Consider the following 20,816-nt stretch of genomic DNA (forward strand, 5'->3'; position numbering starts at 1 on the left):
TTATTTTGAAAATCACCTATTTCTCAACAATAACCCTTCCAATGTAAAATCTCAGTACACCATCGTTGATCTCGCCAAATTCTGCTGTGTTGACATATTATCGCCACTCAGTAAGATGCTGTGTTGGTATGGTATGCAAATGAAAGCAGTTTATGTTTATTGATTTAGAAGCTCTATATCTTATGGAGACTGAATCTTGTCATGTCCTAACTCTGAAACTGTGTAATCGACTGATTATCACAGCAAAAAAGCAATATGATGTACCACAGCAAATCAATGATTTTATGTTCAATTTTCAATAGGCACTGCATTCATCCTCCTGACCTAAATATTATTAGCAATCTTTTAAGCGCGATGAATGTCTCTTGTGTAGCTCAGTATTAAACGCATATTCGCTCGTTTCGCTTGTTGCAAGAATAAGGTGCTATTCACGCAAACATAAATCTTCACATGTCAAATTACAAATGTCAAATTTCGATGTTTTATTTCATGACTGTTGCAATCACTGAATGAAACGCATGTGAAAAGCAGGGCAGATTACTGTAAATAACTGAGGGGCATGTTCTTTTCTGAATACATCAACAATCTACATTTACATTCATTGAACTTCATCCAGGACGTAATCCACCATGTTCATCTGATTTTCATGATACAAAATACGGCCATTGCCGGGGAAGAATTTAGGATAATTAGTGCGTTTTAAGTAGCACAAATACTACTATAGTCGTTTTATGGATAATGATAACACTAAGCAATAATGGAATCTATTATCAACATAATCTTCGATGAAAATGCTATAGCATCTTAGTCTCTCAGACGCCTCTGATGGCGACGATGATTGTGAAACAAACAGATGAGATGCTCCAAGTGCACCGATTTTTAGACTGCTCCATCATTCGCTTAAACAAGGTGTTAATCAGAACACAGATCAAAACTCAATCTTGTATATAAAAAGCTGATTATAGCCTCTATAAAATCATGCTCCTTTCTTTTTTTCATTGATATAAACAGCCATGGCCATTACTGAAGCACACATCACAGCATTCAACAAATACCTCAATGTCACCAACGGCAGAGAAAAGCTGTGCCGACTCGTTCAATACTTTGCTCGTTTCTATGCCTTTTATTTGCTAAAGCAAGGTGCCTCCAAAGAAACCATTCAACGTTGGGTCAATTTGAAGAGCCATTTAGCTATTGGACGTAAATTCTTTCGTCTATTGAAACCTGTCGAGCTTGCTCAATCCAGCGTCAAGAGTCTTGCTCTGGCAGATCCTGTGCTTAGAGCTACTCAATTTGTCAAGTTCGCCAGTAATTTCTTTTACTTTACATCGGAAGCTTTTAGTTTGGTAAGCACCGTTATTAGTTACATGGAAAACTGATGACTCAAGTTGGTATTATAGTTGGATACCATCAATTTCTACAAGCTGAGTGACGCCAAGAAGGTAAGCGATTTTGGCTTAAAGTGCTGGTTCGTATCACTGTCTGCTTCCATTATCTCTGGTCTGTATCAATTGAAGCAACTTCGTGTTCGTGCTGAGGCCCTCAAGTCTGAGAAAGCAGCAGCCAACGCAGACGCCAAGGTGGAGGAAAACAAGTTGATCAAGTAAGTATGCATCTCTGCAGAGAAGCGTAACGAGCTAGTTTTGATGAAAGATGTAGGGAGGAGCAAGCTGCCACCTATCAATTGTGTCAAGATGTTGTTGACATCTGTATCCCCATTGGAGGTTTGAAATGGCTTAATTTGAACGAAGGCCAAATTGGTATTGCTGGGTAAGTTGTACACGAGTGTAGAGATGCAGTGATTAATACTAAGCATAGTATCATTACCTCTGCTATGGCTATGAACACCCAATGGAAAAAGACAAACCCCAATTAGTTTATTAGTAACAAACTGTACATACCTCAAATTAAATAGAATCAAATCATTTGTATTTTTGAATACACATGATTTAATGCCGTAACTCTATCCATCAGTTTTGATCTGGCGGTTAAGACAAGGCTGTTGCGCTTCTCTTTTTTATTTTTATTTCATATGGTAGTTCAAAGGAGATGGCTTTACATTGCTGTGGCTGCATCCGTCCTTATATCGCTTGTAGTAATACAGCCATTCAGCAAATCAGACATCATCTTTGGTATGATTCGTGAGAGAGTCAACCAGATATCAGGCTCTGCTAACACTCAACAGCTATAGATCAGCTAGCTCTTGCCATGCAATCAAACGCTTACAGCCAACCTACGCTAGCGCTGTTTATTTGCGTATTCTCAATACCAGTGCCTCCTCTCTCTGCATTCATACTAGCAGTGTACATGGCAGGGTATGCGTATGGCCCTGAAGGTGGTGTGCCTGCTACTACAGGTGCATTTTTTGGTGCATTGCTTGCGTACGGACTTGTACAGAAACTGCGTTTGGTGCCTTGGCTTAAAGTCTCCGACAGAGCCAAGCTCAAATTTGAAGCACTGTCCAGAGCTATTGAACAAGGCGGCTTCAAGATGGTGTTGATGCTGCGCCTTTCGCCTCTGCCATGGCAAATCACGAACCTTGTGCTAGCATTATGTGACAATGTGAGCTTTAGGATGTATGCACTAGCTGCCTTCATTTCGTCATTCAAAATCAATGCCGATGTATGGTTTGGATCACAATTAGCCAACCTGTCTCGACCAGATACGTCCCCTGAAGCATTGACCATGAATCGCATCATCACAATCATAGGCTTTGTGGTGTCGACAATTGCTACTTTCTCTATATATAAGTTGACAAAGCAAAGAGTCAAGCAAAGCGAGGAGGAGCAGGAGCAAGCGCATTTGCTAGGTCAACAAGAAGAAGCCTTATCTCTGCATGCATAACAGGCTGTGTATGATGTAGTGGCAATCATTTATTTAGCATGTGCAAGAAAACTAGGTCGTGTTCTTTTTCTTTATCTTATATACTTTCAAATCTAAAATGAATAAAAAGACAATATGCATTGGCATTATTGTGATTTTCAAATTGGCATTGCTTCTGTACGTCTACGAGATTTATAAACCTGAATTACTACAAGGTGAGCAACAACGTTCTGCCAAACTGCAAAAGCTAATCTAGCAAATACATAGGCATTGAGCATTTGGCCATTCAAATGAGGGCAACACAGTACAGCGAATTCATCATGACAGCCATTGTTTGTTTATCGTGTGTACCACCATTGATGGGACTTACGGTGGCTATTACTATGTGCGGCTATACCTATGGTTGTCCCTTTGGTTTCGTTCCAGTCATACTGGGTGCAAATTTTGGTGCCATCTTGACATTCCTCATGTTTAGAAAACTACGGCTAGATCGATGGCTCAATTCAAAAAAGAAATACTCGGCTGTCTCTGCAGCTATGAATGAGGGAGGCTTTAAAATGATACTGTTGATCCGTTTGGGTCTACCATGGCATTTGACAAGTGTAATACTCTCTACGAACGACTGCATCAGCTTCAATGTCTACAGTGCGGCATCATGCTTGGGTTCTTTCAAGCTCATGTGGGCTGTATGGCTAGGCTCTCAAATGGCAAGCCTGAATAATCCTCAATTACCACCAAAAGTGCATCGATACACTAGGATCAGCGTGGGTGTATCTTTGTTTGTAATGATATTTGTATCTATCTGGCTATATAGGCTCACCGCACAAAAAATCAAGATCAAGCATGACGAGGAAGAGCCACTACGTAACGATGGCAACCATCTCACAGTCAAGCAATACAACAGCAAGCAGCTGGTTGTGTAGATGGCGGATGTTGGGTATATGTAACAAGGCCGCTGTTACAGTTTTTTTTTTTTTTTTTTTTGTGTAATAAAATGTTGGATTGATCCACCATTCAATGAATAAATAATCTGTGCGATATGGCACGAAAGAGACCGTACAATACAGATCAGATAAAAGTAAGCCATCAACACATCGAAATGGCGCCATAGTCAGCATGCGATCACTGATCCAAACAAGACCTCCATTGTATTGAGATGGATAGACCCCATAGTGACACTCTCTGCATTCGACCAAAAGATACCGCCAAATCCTTTGAAGATGATCAGAGCAAAATTATACCACACAAATCCAAAACCAAGATTTGCAACCATGATGAAAATGTGGAGAATATTCTAAACCAATCAATCCAAAACATCTTACAAAGCGCTCAAAAACCTTGAATTATGAGCAATGACGGAGAAAGAATTGCGCAATTTCTGTTTACTGTGAATGGATAGTTTCTCTTGCTTGCTGGAATATGGCGTGCCCAATTTGTGTTGCCATTGCTCCAGCGAAAGATCATATAAAAAAAATCTCGATCATCATCTTTTTCTCCTCTTCTTCTTCTTTACACCCAACGCTACATAAAAAAAAAATATGTTTGCTTCAGCTGCTTTGGTTGCATCGCTTGTCAAGAGCAAGGCATTTCCCCTCAATGATACCATTCACACTACTAGAGATATCAACACTAAGCTTGACATTTCCCCTGAACTCATCCAAGCAGTGACAGCCGAACTGAAAAAGGAGATTGATGCTGCTTCTACTACTGGAAGTCAAACCACCATTGTAGATGAAGATGCCTCTATTCTCTTGCAATCCAGAGTCAAGCATGCCATTGACTATCTTTTGGCTCCTTCTTCCAATGACTCGCAAGTGCGTCTTGTCGATGCCAATCATGCTGTGGACTATGTTACCTACGGTCTCTCTGACATTGTGTTTGTCTATCCCGGTTTTGCCTCCGGTTATCTCGGCCAAGAATTACCTTCCTGGGCTGCTGCCTCTGTCCGCAATGCTAATGGTGAATTGGTCAAGGTTGTCGAGATGGAGACCCGTGCTGGTGCTCTTCAAGCTGTTCAAGGTGCCCTTGCTGACTCACAGAACAAGCACCTGTCCGTCTTGGCTTCTTCTCAAGCCTTGCTCTCCATGATCCCCAACTTGCATGCCTTGGCTGTGGATCGTCAACCTGTTGTTTTCCATGTAGCTGCCCAATCCATCGATCAAGACTTGGTTGCCTCTGCTAATGTCGACGCTGTCCTTGCAGCTCGCAACACCGGTGCCATTTTGTTGTCTTCTTCCAATGCTCAGGAAGCCCATGATATTGCTATTGTTGCTCATTTGCTTGCTCGCTCTGTAGGTTTGCCTGTGGTTCATTTCTTCAATGGTGTTACTGCTTCCAAGGTCATTGAAAAGGTCAACCTCACCTCCTATGCTCAATTGGCCAACTTGAGTGCTTCCACCATCTCTACTGCTACTACTGTCAACACATCTTATACCGAGTCTTATCAGGTGGCTAAAAAGGTCCTTGCTCAATTCAACTACAAGCCCTTTGAATACACTGGTGCTGCTGATGCTGAGACTGTCTTGGTCACCTTGAGTGCTTCTACCGCTTCTGTGGATCAAGCTGTGTCTCGTGCTGCTTCTTACTTGAATGCTAGTGTCGGTCTCTTGACTGTGCGTACTTTCCGTCCTTGGTCCGAGGCTGATTTCATTGCTGCTTTGCCCAAATCCACTCGTCGTGTGGTTGTATTGGAAGAAGGTGCTGGTCTTTATGCTTTCAATGGTCCTCTCTACTTGGACATTGCTGCTTCAATTCGTTTCGGTCCTATTGCTCGTGATCAACGCCCTCGTTTGGTCAGCGCTCAAGCTACTGACTTCAGCCATATCCATGCTACTCATATTCCCTCTCTTGCCAAGGAGGCTGAACATGAGGCTTTTATCAACCTTGCTGCCGAGCCCTTCACTGTCGCTGTCTCTGATGAGACACTGGCCCTCGAAAAGAGCGATGCTGCTTGGAGTGCCATCTTTTGGGATGTCGAACAAGACGGCACTGCTACTGCTGCTATCCATGATGCTCATCTCGTCAAGGCTGTTCACCCCAATGTGCTTGTTACTGCCCGTGTCACCCGTGATGCTTACCGTGTGGGTGGTGCTGTTTCTCGCACCCATCTCACCTATGGATCCACTGCCACTGCTCCTCACCAATACATTGCTATCCACAACGTCGGCGTCATTCGTGAATACAACACCCTTGCCCATGCTGCCAAGAATGCCACTGTCGTCCTCCACGGTCCCTGGAAGCACGGTGATGAAATTGAAGGTGTCTTGTCGAACGAATTCAAGTTTGGTTTGACTGAAATCAATGCTCAACTCTACACCATTGATGCTGCTCGTATTGCTCAAGAACTCGGTTTGAACATCAAGTCAACTCATCTTGTGTGGGAGGCCGTCTTTTTGATTTTGGGCCAAAAGGTAGCTTCTATTGCTGATCGTCTGTGTGAACTGTATCAGGAGATTGAGCAAACGGGTGAGGAAGAGAACAAGCGCAGCTTGGCTGGTTTGACAACAGATATTGTCACTGCTGTTACCAGTGAATTGACCGCTGTGGAGTTGCTGCCTCCCTGGACCATCTTGGAATTGAGTGATGCTGTCTTGCCTGTGTTGCCTTTGGATCGTCTGGTGGGTGCTGAGGAAGAGGACGACGTTTTGTCTAATGCTTCTACTGTGGAGGGTGAAGAAGGTGTTGGTGCTGAGTCTGGCAAGTGGCATAAGGCTGCCTGGCAATTGATGTTCAACGAGGCTTACAAGACTGAAACTGCTATCCGTCCTGATTTGCACGAAAACACCTATGTGATCAAGGTGGGTGAGAACCGTCGTTTAACTCCTGATGCCTATGACCGTAATGTCTTCCACATTGAGTTTGATACCACGGATTCCAACCTCAAGTACGAGCTAGGTGATGCTCTTGGTGTCCATGGCCACAATGATTACGCTGATGTGCAGGACTTCTTGACCTGGTATGGCTTGAACGGCAATGACATTGTTTCTGTCAAGCACGATGACAAGGGTACTGAAGAGGTCCGCACTGTATTCCAATTGTTCAGCCAAACTTTGGATATCTTTGGCCGCCCTTCCAAGAAGTTCTATGAGGCGCTTGCTGCTTATGCTACTGATCCCAAGGAAAAGGAACACTTGTTGTTCTTGATCTCCCCTGAGGGCAAGGAAGATTTCAAGAAGCGTGTGGATGAGACTACTACCTACGAAGACCTCTTGCGTGAATTCACCTCTGCCAAGCCCTCTGTTGAAGCTCTTGCTCAAATCATCGCTCCTATCAAGCCTCGTCACTACTCTATTGCCTCGTCTCAAAAGATGTTTAACAATGCTGTCCACTTGTTGATTGTTGCTGTTGACTGGGAGACCTCCACTGGCAAGAAGCGTTACGGTCAATGTACGCGCTACTTGACCAACTTGAAGGTGGGTGACAATGTCACTGTATCTATCAAGCCCTCTGTAATGAAGTTGCCTCCTCTTGACTCTCAACCTGTCATCATGGCTGGTCTTGGTACTGGTATGGCTCCTTTCCGTGCCTTCATTCAAGAACGTTATTTGGCAAAGGCTGCTGGCAAGAAGGTGGGTCCTGTTGTCCTCTACTTTGGTTCTCGTCATCGCTCCATGGAGTACTTGTACGGTGAAGAGTTGGAAGCTTATCATGCGGATGGTGTTCTCTCTCATATGGGTCTTGCTTTCTCCCGTGATCAAAAGGAAAAGATCTATATTCAACACAAAATGATGGAAGATGCTGAAATGTTGAACGAGTACTTGATGAACCAAAAGGGTCATTTCTATCTCTGTGGTCCTACCTGGCCTGTTCCTGATGTCAAGGATGCTGTTGTCCATGGCCTCACCAAGTACAGTGGTGTCACTGCTGCCGAAGCTTCTGCTCTTATTGAAGAATGGAAGGAAAAGGAGTCTTACATTCTCGAAGTCTATTAATATATATATCTTTATCTTGTAACTTATTCAATAATAAAAAAAAAAACTAAATTTAGACTACTCAACATGTTTGGCTTTGAATGAGAATATCACCAGTAGATTGTATAGTGCTTTGCCAAGATTGAGACCTGCGAAACGCAAAATGTGAAATTTATAGCAGTGACGAAAAAAAAAAAAAAAAAAAAAAAAAAAAAGGTGCCTGATCAAGGTCAGTGCAGCAACATCATTCTGCCACAAACAGTGTACAACACAACAAAAAAAGTCTAAAATACTACTTTATTGAAAACACGGTGGTAGTGGTATATTTCTATTGATTTCTATACTATGATACACTATACAAGGACGTTTTCTAGGCAAACTCCTTGTTGTAAATCTTTTTCAATTGTTCCATAAACACAAACATGAGGGTAGTATGGGGTCTACACAATAAAACACAAGAAATTAGAAATGTTGCTACACAAAATATCAGCCAGAATAAACATTTACCCAATGCGCAGATAATGAGCCAAAAATCCCTTATAGAGACCACGCACGCCTTCAATCTTGACCATCTTGACGAAACAATCCACGGGACTCTTGTACAAGACACCTTTACCTGTAACAGGATCCACACCTTGATTGTACATACGGGTCGAGATGACATCAAATGGATTCATTGCCAAACAAACCAACACACCGGTAAACATGGAAGTAGCGAAATGAGTGCTGAAATCATCAGGAAATCCAAACTTCTTGAGCAAGATATCTTTACCGATCATATAAGTGGGCATTTGAACAGCTGATCCAACACCTGCTCTTACCATGGCAGCATCTGCACCACGATAGAGACCTCGAATACCCTCTGTACGATAAATTTGTCCCAATGCACTCAATGCAGATCCCATTTCATGCTGGTGCCCAATGTTCTTGAAAACAGGAGAGAAGGATTGTCTGCGAGTCTTGATCAAATAAAGGGGAGAGCCAAGCACAGCACCGACAACACCAGCAAAAGCGCCAGAAAAGATGCCTGATGCCAAAATACTACCTTCTGATTTCAAGTTCAAAGCCTTGATGATGTTGGTTTGCACTGGCTCGTAGAGACCCAATCGACTACCGTTCAAACAGATTTGATAAAAATAGGCGACACTAAGACCCCTCTGTGCTCCTCGAATGCCTTCATGTTGTAAAACAACTTTAAGTGCTTGAAAACTGTTATGATAAGGGCGAGCTGCTTCAGAAAGGGCACCTGCTCGAACCAATTCACCTTGCAATTGAAGACGAGTTTTCACTACCTATCCTCCTCGTTTAGACGTCCATTCTCGTCCTGAGATCGGTCTTACTCATCACAACTCACCTCCCAGGGGTTCGTAAATGTTACAGCACCACATGCTGCTAAACCACCAATCACAAATCCTACAGCGGTTTCTTTTGCCTTGCTTTTGGGCACTATCTTTGGCTGTTGTTGTTGCTGTTGAGTTACCGCAGACATTGGGGGAAAATTTGTATATTAAGAGGAAAAAAAGGGGAATAGCTCTAAAACGTGGGGAGAGAGGCTAATGCGGGCTTTTTATACCATTTGGGTAATACCTTGATTGGCTAATCTGATGACAAAAAATGTATACTCACGCTTTTAAAGCATGACAATGGATGAGATTAAGCCGAATGGTTTAAGCGGCGTAAATTTAGTTGATTAAGCAGATGGAGATTAGATTTTGACGTAGCAGCATCTAAGTCAATTCTCACTGATGGATAGAATATCGAATGAGGGTTGCATTGTCCATGCAATATCTTTAAGTTTAAGTATGAATTTGCGGCTGATGGCGCAAAAAATAATTAGATAATGATTTGTAAAAGAAAGGAGACTAGCGTTATATGCTGAGATCGACCCGCTTCCCTACCTGCTTTTCATGGCATTGTCAGATATGAACATTTCTAGGAAAAGCCAAAAAAAAATCATATTCAAGCAAAGCGATAGTTCTTTCGACTTTATGGTCCCCTTTTAATCAGCATCCCAATCATCATTGCCATCATCAGAAAGGCATTTTGGTCAGCAGGCAGCAGAGCCTAAATTGATTCAAGCTCAGCATTCTTTTTCCTCAAGATTGGCCAAATCCTGTCTTTTTCGACTTCTTAATCTATTTTGTTAGATTTGACTATACAAGCTGTGATAATCAACCCGTACTTCCTAATACATTCTTGGAATACTTTTCACGGCGTTTCCAATGGTGCTAAATAAAAGAGGTATTGTGAATAAACTTATCGAGCAATGCTTAAAAATATGAAATGACGTATATGGCGAAAATGTCGAGATTTTACCTATAAAGATCGTTTAAACAAAGTTTCAGGAGTTGCCTTGGATCAAGAGAAACAGTCTGAGTTAATATATACCATAGTAACGAGCCGTTTGAACGTAGGTTGGTTTCCACCGAAGCGAAGCGTAGGTCAGGAAACCACCCCAAGTGCTGAAAGGCTCGTATACCATAGTAAAAAGTCTTCGTTTTCAAGAAGAAAATCGCGATCGTTTGATTTTCGATGAAATCCATGAGGGGTACCTCATGCTTTTTGGTCGAAGTTTGGCTTTTTTTTTTTTTTTTTTTTTTTTTTTTTTTGGGTCCCCAAAAAGTTGAGCAAAGGTGCCAGGAAGTTACTCCTACTCGAGTACAATCGTTTAGAGTCATTCCGGTGGCTCAGAAAGGTCTGCATGTCGAGATATGAAGGCTTGAAGGCTGTCAAAGTTGGCTGTGTTTCTTACATTTGCTTACCAGTAAGCGCTTTTTGTTATGATACAAAGGCGTAAAGATAGTGTACGCATTCGTCTAGAGTCAGAGCATGCTGTTATATCCAAATATTCAGCCGGAAATATTAGGGTTGAGTGGCACTGTCGTATCGCTGCATCATAGCTGGTCATAGGGCAGACATGCCATGATGCGCTTGTTGATAATAAAAGCTGCTGGCGAATCATGCTAGACACTTTTTGGATATGCTGGCTTCTCTCCAGTGTTTACATCAAAATTTGCGATCAAAGTGCTAAAGCCGATGCTAATCTCTCGTATGTTGGAAGACTGAGCCACACGTTTTGGCTATCATTGCAAAGAGCCATTTTGAAATGGTATACAGAATAGCAAAACTCCAACACTGAGTAACTGGATGGTACCTTGATTTTCTGCGCCATGTGTGCACACACACAGAGAGAGAGCATCCCCAAAGCCAGATGAATTGAATGTATCCAACCATGCTGATTGGACAGCTGAAGCATAACCGTGACAAGTCCATGTGATTGGGTGAACCACACATCGAGGATATTAATGCAAATGGAAAATTGCTTTGCCCTTTTCCTCCCTTTTTCTTCTGTTTCTTTTCTTTTACTTTTTCTACATCTATCTATCTTTTACACTTTTCCACACTCTATACACAAAAATCAAGTACTTGGTTTATTTCAACTCGTATCCATACAACTTTCACTCATTACATTACTTGATCGGTAACTTTTTTTACAGTGAAAAATCACCGTTCGTAACGTTGCTTATCTGTCCTTGTAGAATGGCATCCAACATGTATAACGGCGTCCGAGCAGAGCCCAAGTTCTTAAGGTGTGTGTTGGCTACATTGGTGTGGTGTGATACTAACCCAAAAGATCTCTAGGGATCCTACTTCATTCGAGAGTATATCCTCAGGTATATCGAGGATATCATCTTACGTTGCATCCAATCTGTCCAAGCGAAAATCAGCAAGCATGCCATCTCCATTTGATCCACACTATCAACAATACCAGGCTCAGCAACAGCAGGCTCAGCAGCAGGCCCAGCAGCAACAACAGGCTCAACAGCAGCCTGCCATCATGGACGATGTTTTAGATGACATGGATGATGCAGACACCATCACATTTGCATCTTTTGAGAAACTAGAGTATCGAGATAAGACCATGTCATGTCTGCTGTTGGGGTATCATGATGGATTTCAGCTGTGGGACATTACGAATCCAGACAATGTGCATGAGCTTGTTTCCATCAGAGATAAAGATACATTTGGCGTAGTATCATTCATTCATATAGTACAAGGCCAGCAAGAGCCTGTATTAGCCATCATGTAAATTGCACTGCTAAGAGAAAAATATTCACACCCCTTATAATTAACCTGAAATCCCCTTTTATGACCTTGATAGATCTGAAACTACAACAACTGCAACTACATCCAGTTTACAGCAACATAGCAGTAATGAACAAACACACAACAGAATGAGCTCAAATTCATCCACGTCGACAACCTCCACCATGGCATCCTCACGTCTCATTATCTATTCGCTACAATCACAATCTATCATCAAGGAAATCAATGATTTTGGTGAGGAAGAGAATGATGATACAGTGGTAGTCACATGCATAAAAAGTAACCACAAGGTCATTGTACTCGTAAAGTATCACTATCGTATCATAGCATCATCATGTCTTTAACATGCATTGGTAGGGTTGTTTATCTCGTCATCGTTCGTCGCTTCGAATTCTGTCAGCTGCAGATTACACACCTTTCGCTACACCGTTGACTGATATATACCATGCCCCCAATCAAGGTCCTATATTCACATTAGGCTCTCGATTCATCGCTTATGCCACAAATACTGCGGTATTGAATTCAGATCCAGTCATGACCTCCTTAACGAATAAGAGCATTAGTTACAGTGTGTTGCAAGGCGATAAAGATGTAAAAGGTGCTGCTAAAGACATTGCCAAAGAAGTCGTGAGTGGTATGAAGACACTGGGCGAATTTGGTTTCAATACACTGCAAAACTACTTTGGCAATCAGCCTCCACCTCAGTCTCAGGGACCACCTCCACCAGCACCACAAGAGATATACGATGCGTCGAGTCCGTCCAATCGAAGAACCAGTTTTCAGAACAGCTCACCCAAAGACAATCTATACATCAACTCAAGCAGCTCGTCGAATTCAGCTAAAAAGATGGTGCCATCTGGCATGGTAAGTTTGCATGATCTGCATTGGGCCGCAGTTATACTTACCAACGTGGATATAGATCATGATCAGAGACATTTTAAAGCTGCCCAAGACACCTACCAGAAATCTATCTCTGTCCATCATTGCACATTTTAGACCGCACACCCACCCAGTGTCTTGCCTGACCTTTAACCAAGCAGGCACACTGCTCATGTCTGCCTCCAAGCAGGGCCACACATTCCACATTTTTAGCATCCTGACCAACACGGCGCACGGCAATGCCTCTCATTTGTACAGTCTATCCAGAGGCATTACCGATGCTCAGGTTGTCGACTGCCAGTTCTCAGTGGACTCTACATGGTGTGCCATTACGACTGCAAGAGGGACTACGCATGTCTATGCTATCAATCCTTACGGTGGCAAACCTGAGATATCTGGACATGTGCACGGAAAGGTAAACAACCCTGTCTATCATCCATTCATGGCCAACAGCAGTAAATCAAAGCCTAAAGCAACGACACTCAGTTCAGTGGTTCGCATCAAGCAGAGAAGAAAGATGCCAGGCAACAGCTTAAGCTCTTCTCAAGATGACCTGGGAACATTTGCTGGCCAACAAGGACAAAATCCCAGTGGTTACTCTCATGGCTACTATGGTCCTACGCCTCCTCAGTACATACCCTCCATGATGCCTCCCCCACCTGCTATTATACATCGCAACATCAGCAAGGAGCCTCGAGCCAAGATTATCGCCATGTTTGTCACTGCTTCGAAATCACCTTACCTTGTCAACAACAGTGTGTATAAGAGCAATCAGTCGTCTCACAACTCCTTATCTTCGAATTCTGATTCCCCCAATGCAAATCCGTTGGGGACCATCAAACAACAGGCGACCAACATGTTGAGCTCTTTCGGATCCAGCATGAGCCATCTACCATACATGCCTGCCAGTGCGAGTCAGCAATCCAAGAAATGGGACAAGAACAACAGCAGCAATGACACGCTGATGTTTGGATTTGATGAGGAATACGATGACTCAACAAAGATGATTAATGACGAGGTTGGCTATCAAGACATGTATTCATTCCATCCGGACGGTGTCTTGACACTGCACCGTTGCTGGGTAGCCAAGACAATTGTCAAGAAACGAGAGAATGGATGTACACTAGAGAAGCTAGATTTGTCGCTCAAGGAAGAAGATGTGGCAGAGTGGCGAGTGGCTAGAAATGCGGATTGGGATCAAGTAAAACTATCTGTGGATTCTTCTTTATCTTCATCGCCTGTCGTACCAGAGGATGTTAGCAACGACGCACAAGGCAGCAAAAAGAAGAAGAACAAGGTCAACAACCAGAGCCAGAAGCAGACGTTTGCTGTGGATACACGCAAAAAGAAGCTTTGGTTGTCCTATGCAGAGATCACCACCTATACCAACGACGAGCCAGCTTTGTGGACGCATCATCAATTCAGCTTCCAGACATACCAAAATACAAAGGACTTGCAACGTGTATTGAATGCAGGCATTATACCCAAAACAGATACCTTGATCATGTTGAAGGGCATGCCAGAACCTGTGTCTAGTCGCATAGATCGTGTTAGAAAGACGACGACGCGTATCGCGAATGACAGTGTTGAAGAGAATATGGAAGATGCCTTGGCAGAGTTGGAAGGTAACGTGCAGAGGATGTTGTATTGAGAAATAATCATGCTTATATTCTTTGTAGACAACATATCAAAGGCAATGCAGACCTCCTTCTCTCCATCTAGCAACTCTATGGGAAACAGCCCTGCTACCAATCTCAAGTGGCTCTCCTCCAGTGCAAATGCTGCCATGAATGCATCTCCCTCTCCCTCAATGACGAACAAGTCTTTCCTGGACAGAAATTCCTCTCTTTCATTCGAGGATGCGTATTTGATCAATATGGGTAGTGGTCCAAGCCCTGAACCCTCCATGCATGGCCATACACCTCAGCAACAGCAGCAGCCTCCACTACAAACATTAGACAGCAGCTCGCTTATTCAGTTTGATGATGACGAGGAGGATAACATTGATGATCTCAAGAGGGGAATAGATGTCATTCGAGTAGAAGGTGATGAGGATGCTGATGACGATCATGACGAGATCAAGAGATCACATTCTAAACAGCATCAGCAACAACAACAACAACAACAACAACAACAACAACAACAACAACAACAACAACAACAACAACAACTGTCAGAGGTGTATTCTCCTGACGGTGATAACGAAGTAGAGTATCCTTATGAATCTGTATATGAAAATATACATCAGCGTGTAGTCAAAGAGGATAGCGACGATGATGACGATCAGATTCCTTGGTAGTTCTTTGTATCCATGTAAATAAAATCACTGATTTACTGTTATCGATTGTATGACGGCAAATGCTTTAGTTTATGCACATATAATAGACGCAACTCATTATGCTCAATATTGACATTTAGATTCGCTTTGGAGGAATTCACCATCTAGCCCAAAAGAGGCATGTCTTAAAAGTCCAACACTGGTAGTACTATCAGCCTGTTTGATAAAGAAACCTGGGGAGGGGGGGGGGGGGTGGAATGGTAAAATAGAAAATCCGGGGTTTTGGCCTTGATTGGGCGACCAATTAGTGTCATGAAACTAGTCGAGTAATGCAGCAAGAGGTGTCAGTTGGAATATTCGGTTCCTTGAATATTGCGTATGTCCATCAACTAAGCGCTTTGCTCGTAAAGCGACTGCCATGCTCCTCATCCGCATATACATACATCCACTGCTGATTTCACTTATCTTGGCCATTACATGTCTAGTGCTACACGACGGTAATGAGTGGGGAAAAGTCGGGCTTTTCGTATGTTTATATACCACATTTTATTATTATACAATTTAAGTGTTTTATAGTGTATCGTGCTTATGCTTGCTTTTGCTCCAATTCCTTTTGTTGTTGCTTGTATTCATCAGATTGACGCCACCTTGAAATTAACATGGGATGAGTATACAGTCCACTAACGCAATGTCTCCCCCTTTTTTTTTTTTTTTTTAACACGAAAGCTCAACTTACTTCAAAATACGGCCCACTTGGATGGAACTGGTACCAAATACAAAGACATTGACAGCCAACAAAGAGTAGTTTTTGGGAATAATAACCATAGAATAACGAGACCAGATAAGACCAGTCAACATCAAGGCTAACATCCACTGTTAGCATGTCTCCAAACACCTCTACATGACGACAAATCACTTACACATGTTTTGAGTCAGACTCAACTTCTCAGCAGGACGTTGCATGTCTCCAATACCAGCAATAACCAAGGCCTATGATCCCTTACGTTAGCAACTAGGGAACAGTAACACGCGAGGCATGCCCCTCATGGACATGTTGCAAACTTACCCATTTCATGGCAGGAGCCCAAAAATGAATGGTCTTGGGGCCAGCTGGGGAATCAATGAATTTACGAAGAGCACCTTTTGATGCTGCTGAGCTTGCTGCTGATGCCATAATTTTATAATTTAAGAGCAAGAAGAAGAGAGAAAAAAATATAAAGCAAATGTCTCCTCAGGTGGGGTTAAATATACATCTCCACCTATACACACTAAAAAGAAATTTTTTCCATCCACTGAGCCTGTATTGTAAAAGGAAAAACATAAAAGTCAGAATGTGTAATGGGCAAGACAAAAAGATGATTGCATTTCATTGGATACAGATTTAGGTTTTGAAAGATGTTGGCCCATAATAAAGACAACAATGCAATGCGATAAGCGCAGTTGGTTTGAATGGGTCTGATGCGTTGAGTCATTTTTAGGTGTATGTGGTATGTACATGAGAGCAAGTTTTATTTACACAATTCTTTATACAACTCAATACTCTGGCTGCTCAGCTGCAACAATATCAGATATCATCTTTTCCTTTTGCAAGCTCAATAGTGCCTTGGAGCACTCTTGCTTGACATGCTCTGCTCTTTCCGAGCTAAATGTGCCAGATTGGTCAAACTGTCGAGCATAAAATACACATTGTTCAATGCGATATTTGCGAGCAATCTTGTTTTGAATTTTGCGTTGCTGCGTACCAAGGTTAGTCGCAGGCCCTGATTTGCATTTCATACCAGCGTCTTACCTGTGGTGTGTACAACGTATCTGCTGGTTCCTGCCCCGTTCTCACTGCGAAATCAGTATGGCTGACCCATAAATTAGCACCAGCTAAATAAGCATTGTAAACGCAGGAGGCCAGATGATCTTCAAATCGCTCTTCACACCTATGCACAGTTGTCAGTGTACATGCTCGGCTCATTGCGTTGCAGCCAACTTACCAAGGATGGTTCAGCTTTGTCGAAATATAAATGGGGCTATAATTGTAGTCGTAATTAGGCACTAGATATGGCTCCTTGGCATCTCTCCAGGTCGAATAAGACGTAGGGCCATTGTTTAGCTCGTAATTATAGTCCAACAAGCCCATGTCGCCACCTTCGACCCACTCAATCACCGACTGCTTATCAATCGGCCATGATCTGGTATCCACTCCCTCATAATTCGGAAATCCAAAGGTAGGAATCACTAACAAATCACCTGCTTGTAGTAAATGGAAATGGCTTTTGAATGATTGAGCAATGTCGGTCATCCACAATGTTGCCACAGGTACAAGTGCGACATAATTTGTGCGACTAAACAGACGCGCTAAATTACGGGCTTCTTGGTATCCTCCTGTGGCAATCACTTGCCCACTTTCTAAAAGACCACCAGGTTGAAGCACAAGATGGATGTCCACATGGCGTTTCAATGCAATTGTAGTTTCGTATTCGTTGCGAATGTTTGTCAGTTGTTGAATTGATAGCTCATGATTGATGTTTTCGGTCGATGGAACGAGCAATGTAGCTGAAATCGGACCTGCATGAAAAATGAGCTTCTTTGTCGCAAATCGTGCTGTGATTTGCAGTAAAATAGATACCTTCATACATCTCTGCTAGGTGGATCAAATGTTCCAAGTCTCGCAATTCCACAACCGTGGCTAGAGTCAACGTCTCTTTTGGAGGTCGTATGGATGCAGTAAACCAATAAGGACGAATGAATCCGTTATTCACAATGGATTTGCTAAACATTTTCGATAGACGGGTTTCTGGTAATATGTCGTCCAATTGAGACCACGGTGTCGCTTGCTGTTTTTCCATGAGTAGTTTATCCCAATCCACTTGAGGTCCTTTTGCTGTTTGAGAGAATAGGTGAGAATGCGTTTGTGTGATCAATTTCTGTCATCTTACCAGAATGAGTAGGATCCAGCAATGCGAACGACCTCACAAGATGGATGGTCGACAGGCAAAAACAGATGAGCACATAGGTCCATCCTACCAGCTGAATCACAGGCATGTCAAAGACCTTGGTGGCCCATGATCTTTTGTTTGTTGTCTTGAGCGCAAATTGACTGCTGCCCCTTCTTTTATTCAAATCAAAGCTCTTTCGTTTGTCCGGTGGCGGACAAGATGTTGTCAAGGAAGGTCTTCGTTGATGAAATATGTTTCCATGGGTACGAGTTGTCTGCGATAAACTCATCTTGCTCCTTGTGAACAATAAGCAAGAGCAACAGAAAAGAAAAAAAAAAAAAAAAAAAAAAAAGTTTAAAATATAAAAAAGAACACTAATTAGATGGTTAACTTTAATTGATCTTTTCCATGTGGTACAATCTCTTGTAGTGGGATGGAAAATCACGTTTATGAATGCCTTTTTCTTATTCAATATACTCAATTAGGAGAATTAATTGTAAAATTAGTTCCTGGATCTGCCGTTTGGGCATTTCATGGATTTGCTCGAATCACAACGTGAGCTGTTATTACACGAAATATATTATTCACTCGTAATGAAAAGTTGATACAGAGGGAGATCAAGCGCTACCAATTGTACTCTTAATCCACCAAGCGGGAACGTGAGAAAATATGATTGTATGCCATCACCTTTGATTTTCGACTTGTAGAAAGATGTGTAATGTATATAGCTGATAGTTGATCTTACCAATATTTCAATTACGTACAGGGAGGCATTGTTGTGTTGAACGTCAAGATATCCAGCATGTTCCCATCATTTTAAATATGAAGTCTAAAGTAATATGAGGGTATTTGATCATTTGAGACAAGTGCACGGTATGGAATTCTGATGAAAGCTGCATGCCGCACCTTTCATCCGATCATTATTACTTGAAAAGTCCCCAAAACTGTAGATCTGGCTTTCCTTGGATGCTCCACAATTGTATCAATGAGACAATTCATATATGGGCAGATAGCATACTTACATAACCTCGCACTACTCAAAACTATGCAAAGCACAGCAACATTTGAGTGCATTTGAGCCAGCATTTCTCGTGTTAGAAGCCGTTTTAGACCCTCGGAATAGCACCAAACAAATGTTTTTGACTAGCATGAACTTTCTGACACCTTTACTCAACTTTTGGAGGACCCAAAAAACATGGCCAAAAATCGACCCAAAAGCATGAGGTACCCCCTGATGGTTTTCATCGAAAATCAAATGATCGCGATTTTGACCATAAAAACGAGGACTTTCACTATGGTATATATTAAAGCAAAATGATGCTATCGATCCAGCGCAACCCCTGAAGCTGCTTTTGTGAGACTTTGATATGCAAAATCTCGACATTGTGGCCACAAACCTCATTTTACATTTTCATAAATTGCTCAATAGTTTTATTCAAAACACCTGTTATAATTAGCACCATTGGAAGCGCCTTGAAAAGTATTCCAGGAATGTATTAGGAAGCATCTGGGGAGCACTACAATTTATATAGTCAAATATTGCAAAATAAATCAATCAAGTCGAAGAAAAACACAATTTGGCCAATCTTGAACAGAAAAAAAATAAGCGGCATTTGAATTGATAGTAGCGTATTTTTTTTTTTTTGTAGTATTGATAGTAGCATATTGCTAAGCATGGCTTCTCATCAAGAGTAATCAGTATATTTGAAGCTAATAAAAATAGGATTGTGAGTACAAGGCTACTGCTGCCTAACCTTAGTCTAGATCTATCACTTTGCTTTACTTATGTCTTGTTATTATATATACTGTAAGACATTCAAAAAAGTAGATAAACTAAAGAATTGAGTGCTGTATAAGGTGGATAAACCACTGGCGAAGCCGGCATTGGGGGTGGGGGGAGAGGGTTTGGAGGAGGTGCTAAGCCCATCCACCAAGAACATAACGCATCTAATTCAACATTTGGTGACATCGACCTATAAGGCAGTTTTACCGTAGCGAAGCAAATGTGTTAAACCATAATATTCAAGCAGTAAATTCGGTTTCTCATTTCCATCATTAATAAACTTACGAACAACATAACGTATCAAAGTTTGCATGAATTAGTCTTGCCAAAATCAATATGCTTTCTATTCAAATTAGAAGTTGCACAGGCTGCAGAACTGCCCTTCCAAAAGACTTCAGCTATTAAATATGTGGTTCATGCTGTGTAAATAAAAGCTATAAAGCAATACGTAGCCAAATTTGACAGCTTTCGAGCCTTCATATCTTGACATGTAGTTCTTTATGAGCCACTGGAATGACGCCAAACAATTGTACTTGAGTAGTAGTAACTTCCTGACACCTTTGCTCATCTTTTTGGGGATCAAAAAAAACATAGTCAAAAATCGACCAAAAAGCATGAGGTACCCCTCATGGTTTTTGGCGAAAATCAAACGATCGCATTTTTCACCTTGAAAATGAAGCCTTTTGCTATGACATGTATTGAATCCAAATGTTTCTCTCAATCCAAAGCAACCCCTGAAACCACTTTTATGAGGTTTTCATGTACAAAATATGGCTATTTTCGCTAAAAACCTCATTTCATATTTTACCGAATTACTCGGTAATTTCGTTCAAAGCATCCATTACAACTAGCACCATCGGAAGCGCCTTGAAAAGTACTTCAAGACTGTATTAGGAAGCGTAGGGTGTTCATCACAATTTACATAGTCGAATATCATAAAAAAGATTAAAAAAAAGTCGAGAAAAGACGAAATCTGTCCAATCTTGAGCAGAAAAAAATAAGCGGCATTTGAATTGTTTGCAGCCTATTGCCAAGCATGGCTTCTCATCAGGAGTAATCGAAGCTAATAAAAATGGGATTGTAAGTAAAAGGGTACTGCTGCATAACCT

The 20,816-nt window shown here is 41.9% G+C and overlaps 8 protein-coding genes across 8 annotated transcripts; 5 read left to right on the forward strand and 3 right to left on the reverse strand.

Moving 5' to 3' along the window:
- Positions 1-1,013: 1,013 nt before the first annotated feature.
- On the forward strand, positions 1,014-1,876 carry ATC70_012783 (uncharacterized protein; the record flags this gene model as incomplete). The annotated part of the gene is made up of 4 exons (XM_064831953.1): positions 1,014-1,346; positions 1,401-1,603; positions 1,660-1,770; positions 1,819-1,876. 4 exons carry the CDS (start codon positions 1,014-1,016, stop codon positions 1,874-1,876), a joined length of 705 nt encoding a protein of 234 aa, XP_064678233.1.
- A 156-nt stretch (positions 1,877-2,032) lies between these two features.
- ATC70_012784 (uncharacterized protein) lies at positions 2,033-2,844 on the forward strand (the record flags this gene model as incomplete). Its single annotated transcript, XM_064831954.1, has 2 exons — positions 2,033-2,132; positions 2,192-2,844. The coding sequence occupies 2 exons, from the start codon at positions 2,033-2,035 to the stop codon at positions 2,842-2,844; spliced, it is 753 nt and encodes a 250-aa protein (XP_064678234.1).
- A 269-nt stretch (positions 2,845-3,113) lies between these two features.
- ATC70_012785 (uncharacterized protein) lies at positions 3,114-3,746 on the forward strand (the record flags this gene model as incomplete). The annotated part of the gene is made up of 1 exon (XM_064831955.1): positions 3,114-3,746. The coding sequence occupies one exon, from the start codon at positions 3,114-3,116 to the stop codon at positions 3,744-3,746; it is 633 nt and encodes a 210-aa protein (XP_064678235.1).
- Positions 3,747-4,361: 615 nt separating this feature from the next.
- ATC70_012786 (uncharacterized protein) lies at positions 4,362-7,754 on the forward strand (the record flags this gene model as incomplete). Its single annotated transcript, XM_064831956.1, has 1 exon — positions 4,362-7,754. One exon carries the CDS (start codon positions 4,362-4,364, stop codon positions 7,752-7,754), a length of 3,393 nt encoding a protein of 1,130 aa, XP_064678236.1.
- A 349-nt stretch (positions 7,755-8,103) lies between these two features.
- On the reverse strand, positions 8,104-9,222 carry ATC70_012787 (uncharacterized protein; the record flags this gene model as incomplete). Its single annotated transcript, XM_064831957.1, has 3 exons — positions 8,104-8,173; positions 8,241-9,025; positions 9,088-9,222. The coding sequence occupies 3 exons, from the start codon at positions 9,220-9,222 to the stop codon at positions 8,104-8,106; spliced, it is 990 nt and encodes a 329-aa protein (XP_064678237.1).
- A 2,051-nt stretch (positions 9,223-11,273) lies between these two features.
- Positions 11,274-15,018, forward strand: ATC70_012788 (uncharacterized protein; the record flags this gene model as incomplete). The annotated part of the gene is made up of 6 exons (XM_064831958.1): positions 11,274-11,323; positions 11,376-11,819; positions 11,896-12,142; positions 12,198-12,704; positions 12,760-14,344; positions 14,399-15,018. The coding sequence occupies 6 exons, from the start codon at positions 11,274-11,276 to the stop codon at positions 15,016-15,018; spliced, it is 3,453 nt and encodes a 1,150-aa protein (XP_064678238.1).
- Positions 15,019-15,583: 565 nt separating this feature from the next.
- On the reverse strand, positions 15,584-16,171 carry ATC70_012789 (uncharacterized protein; the record flags this gene model as incomplete). Its single annotated transcript, XM_064831959.1, has 4 exons — positions 15,584-15,644; positions 15,734-15,860; positions 15,918-15,987; positions 16,064-16,171. 4 exons carry the CDS (start codon positions 16,169-16,171, stop codon positions 15,584-15,586), a joined length of 366 nt encoding a protein of 121 aa, XP_064678239.1.
- Positions 16,172-16,530: 359 nt separating this feature from the next.
- On the reverse strand, positions 16,531-18,213 carry ATC70_012790 (uncharacterized protein; the record flags this gene model as incomplete). The annotated part of the gene is made up of 5 exons (XM_064831960.1): positions 16,531-16,731; positions 16,787-16,925; positions 16,980-17,553; positions 17,615-17,869; positions 17,925-18,213. The coding sequence occupies 5 exons, from the start codon at positions 18,211-18,213 to the stop codon at positions 16,531-16,533; spliced, it is 1,458 nt and encodes a 485-aa protein (XP_064678240.1).
- Positions 18,214-20,816: the final 2,603 nt, after the last annotated feature.

This window comes from Mucor velutinosus (assembly GCF_035048745.1).
Source record: "Mucor velutinosus strain NIH1002 chromosome Unknown tig00001569, whole genome shotgun sequence".
Taxonomy (NCBI): Eukaryota; Fungi; Mucoromycota; class Mucoromycetes; order Mucorales; family Mucoraceae; genus Mucor; species Mucor velutinosus.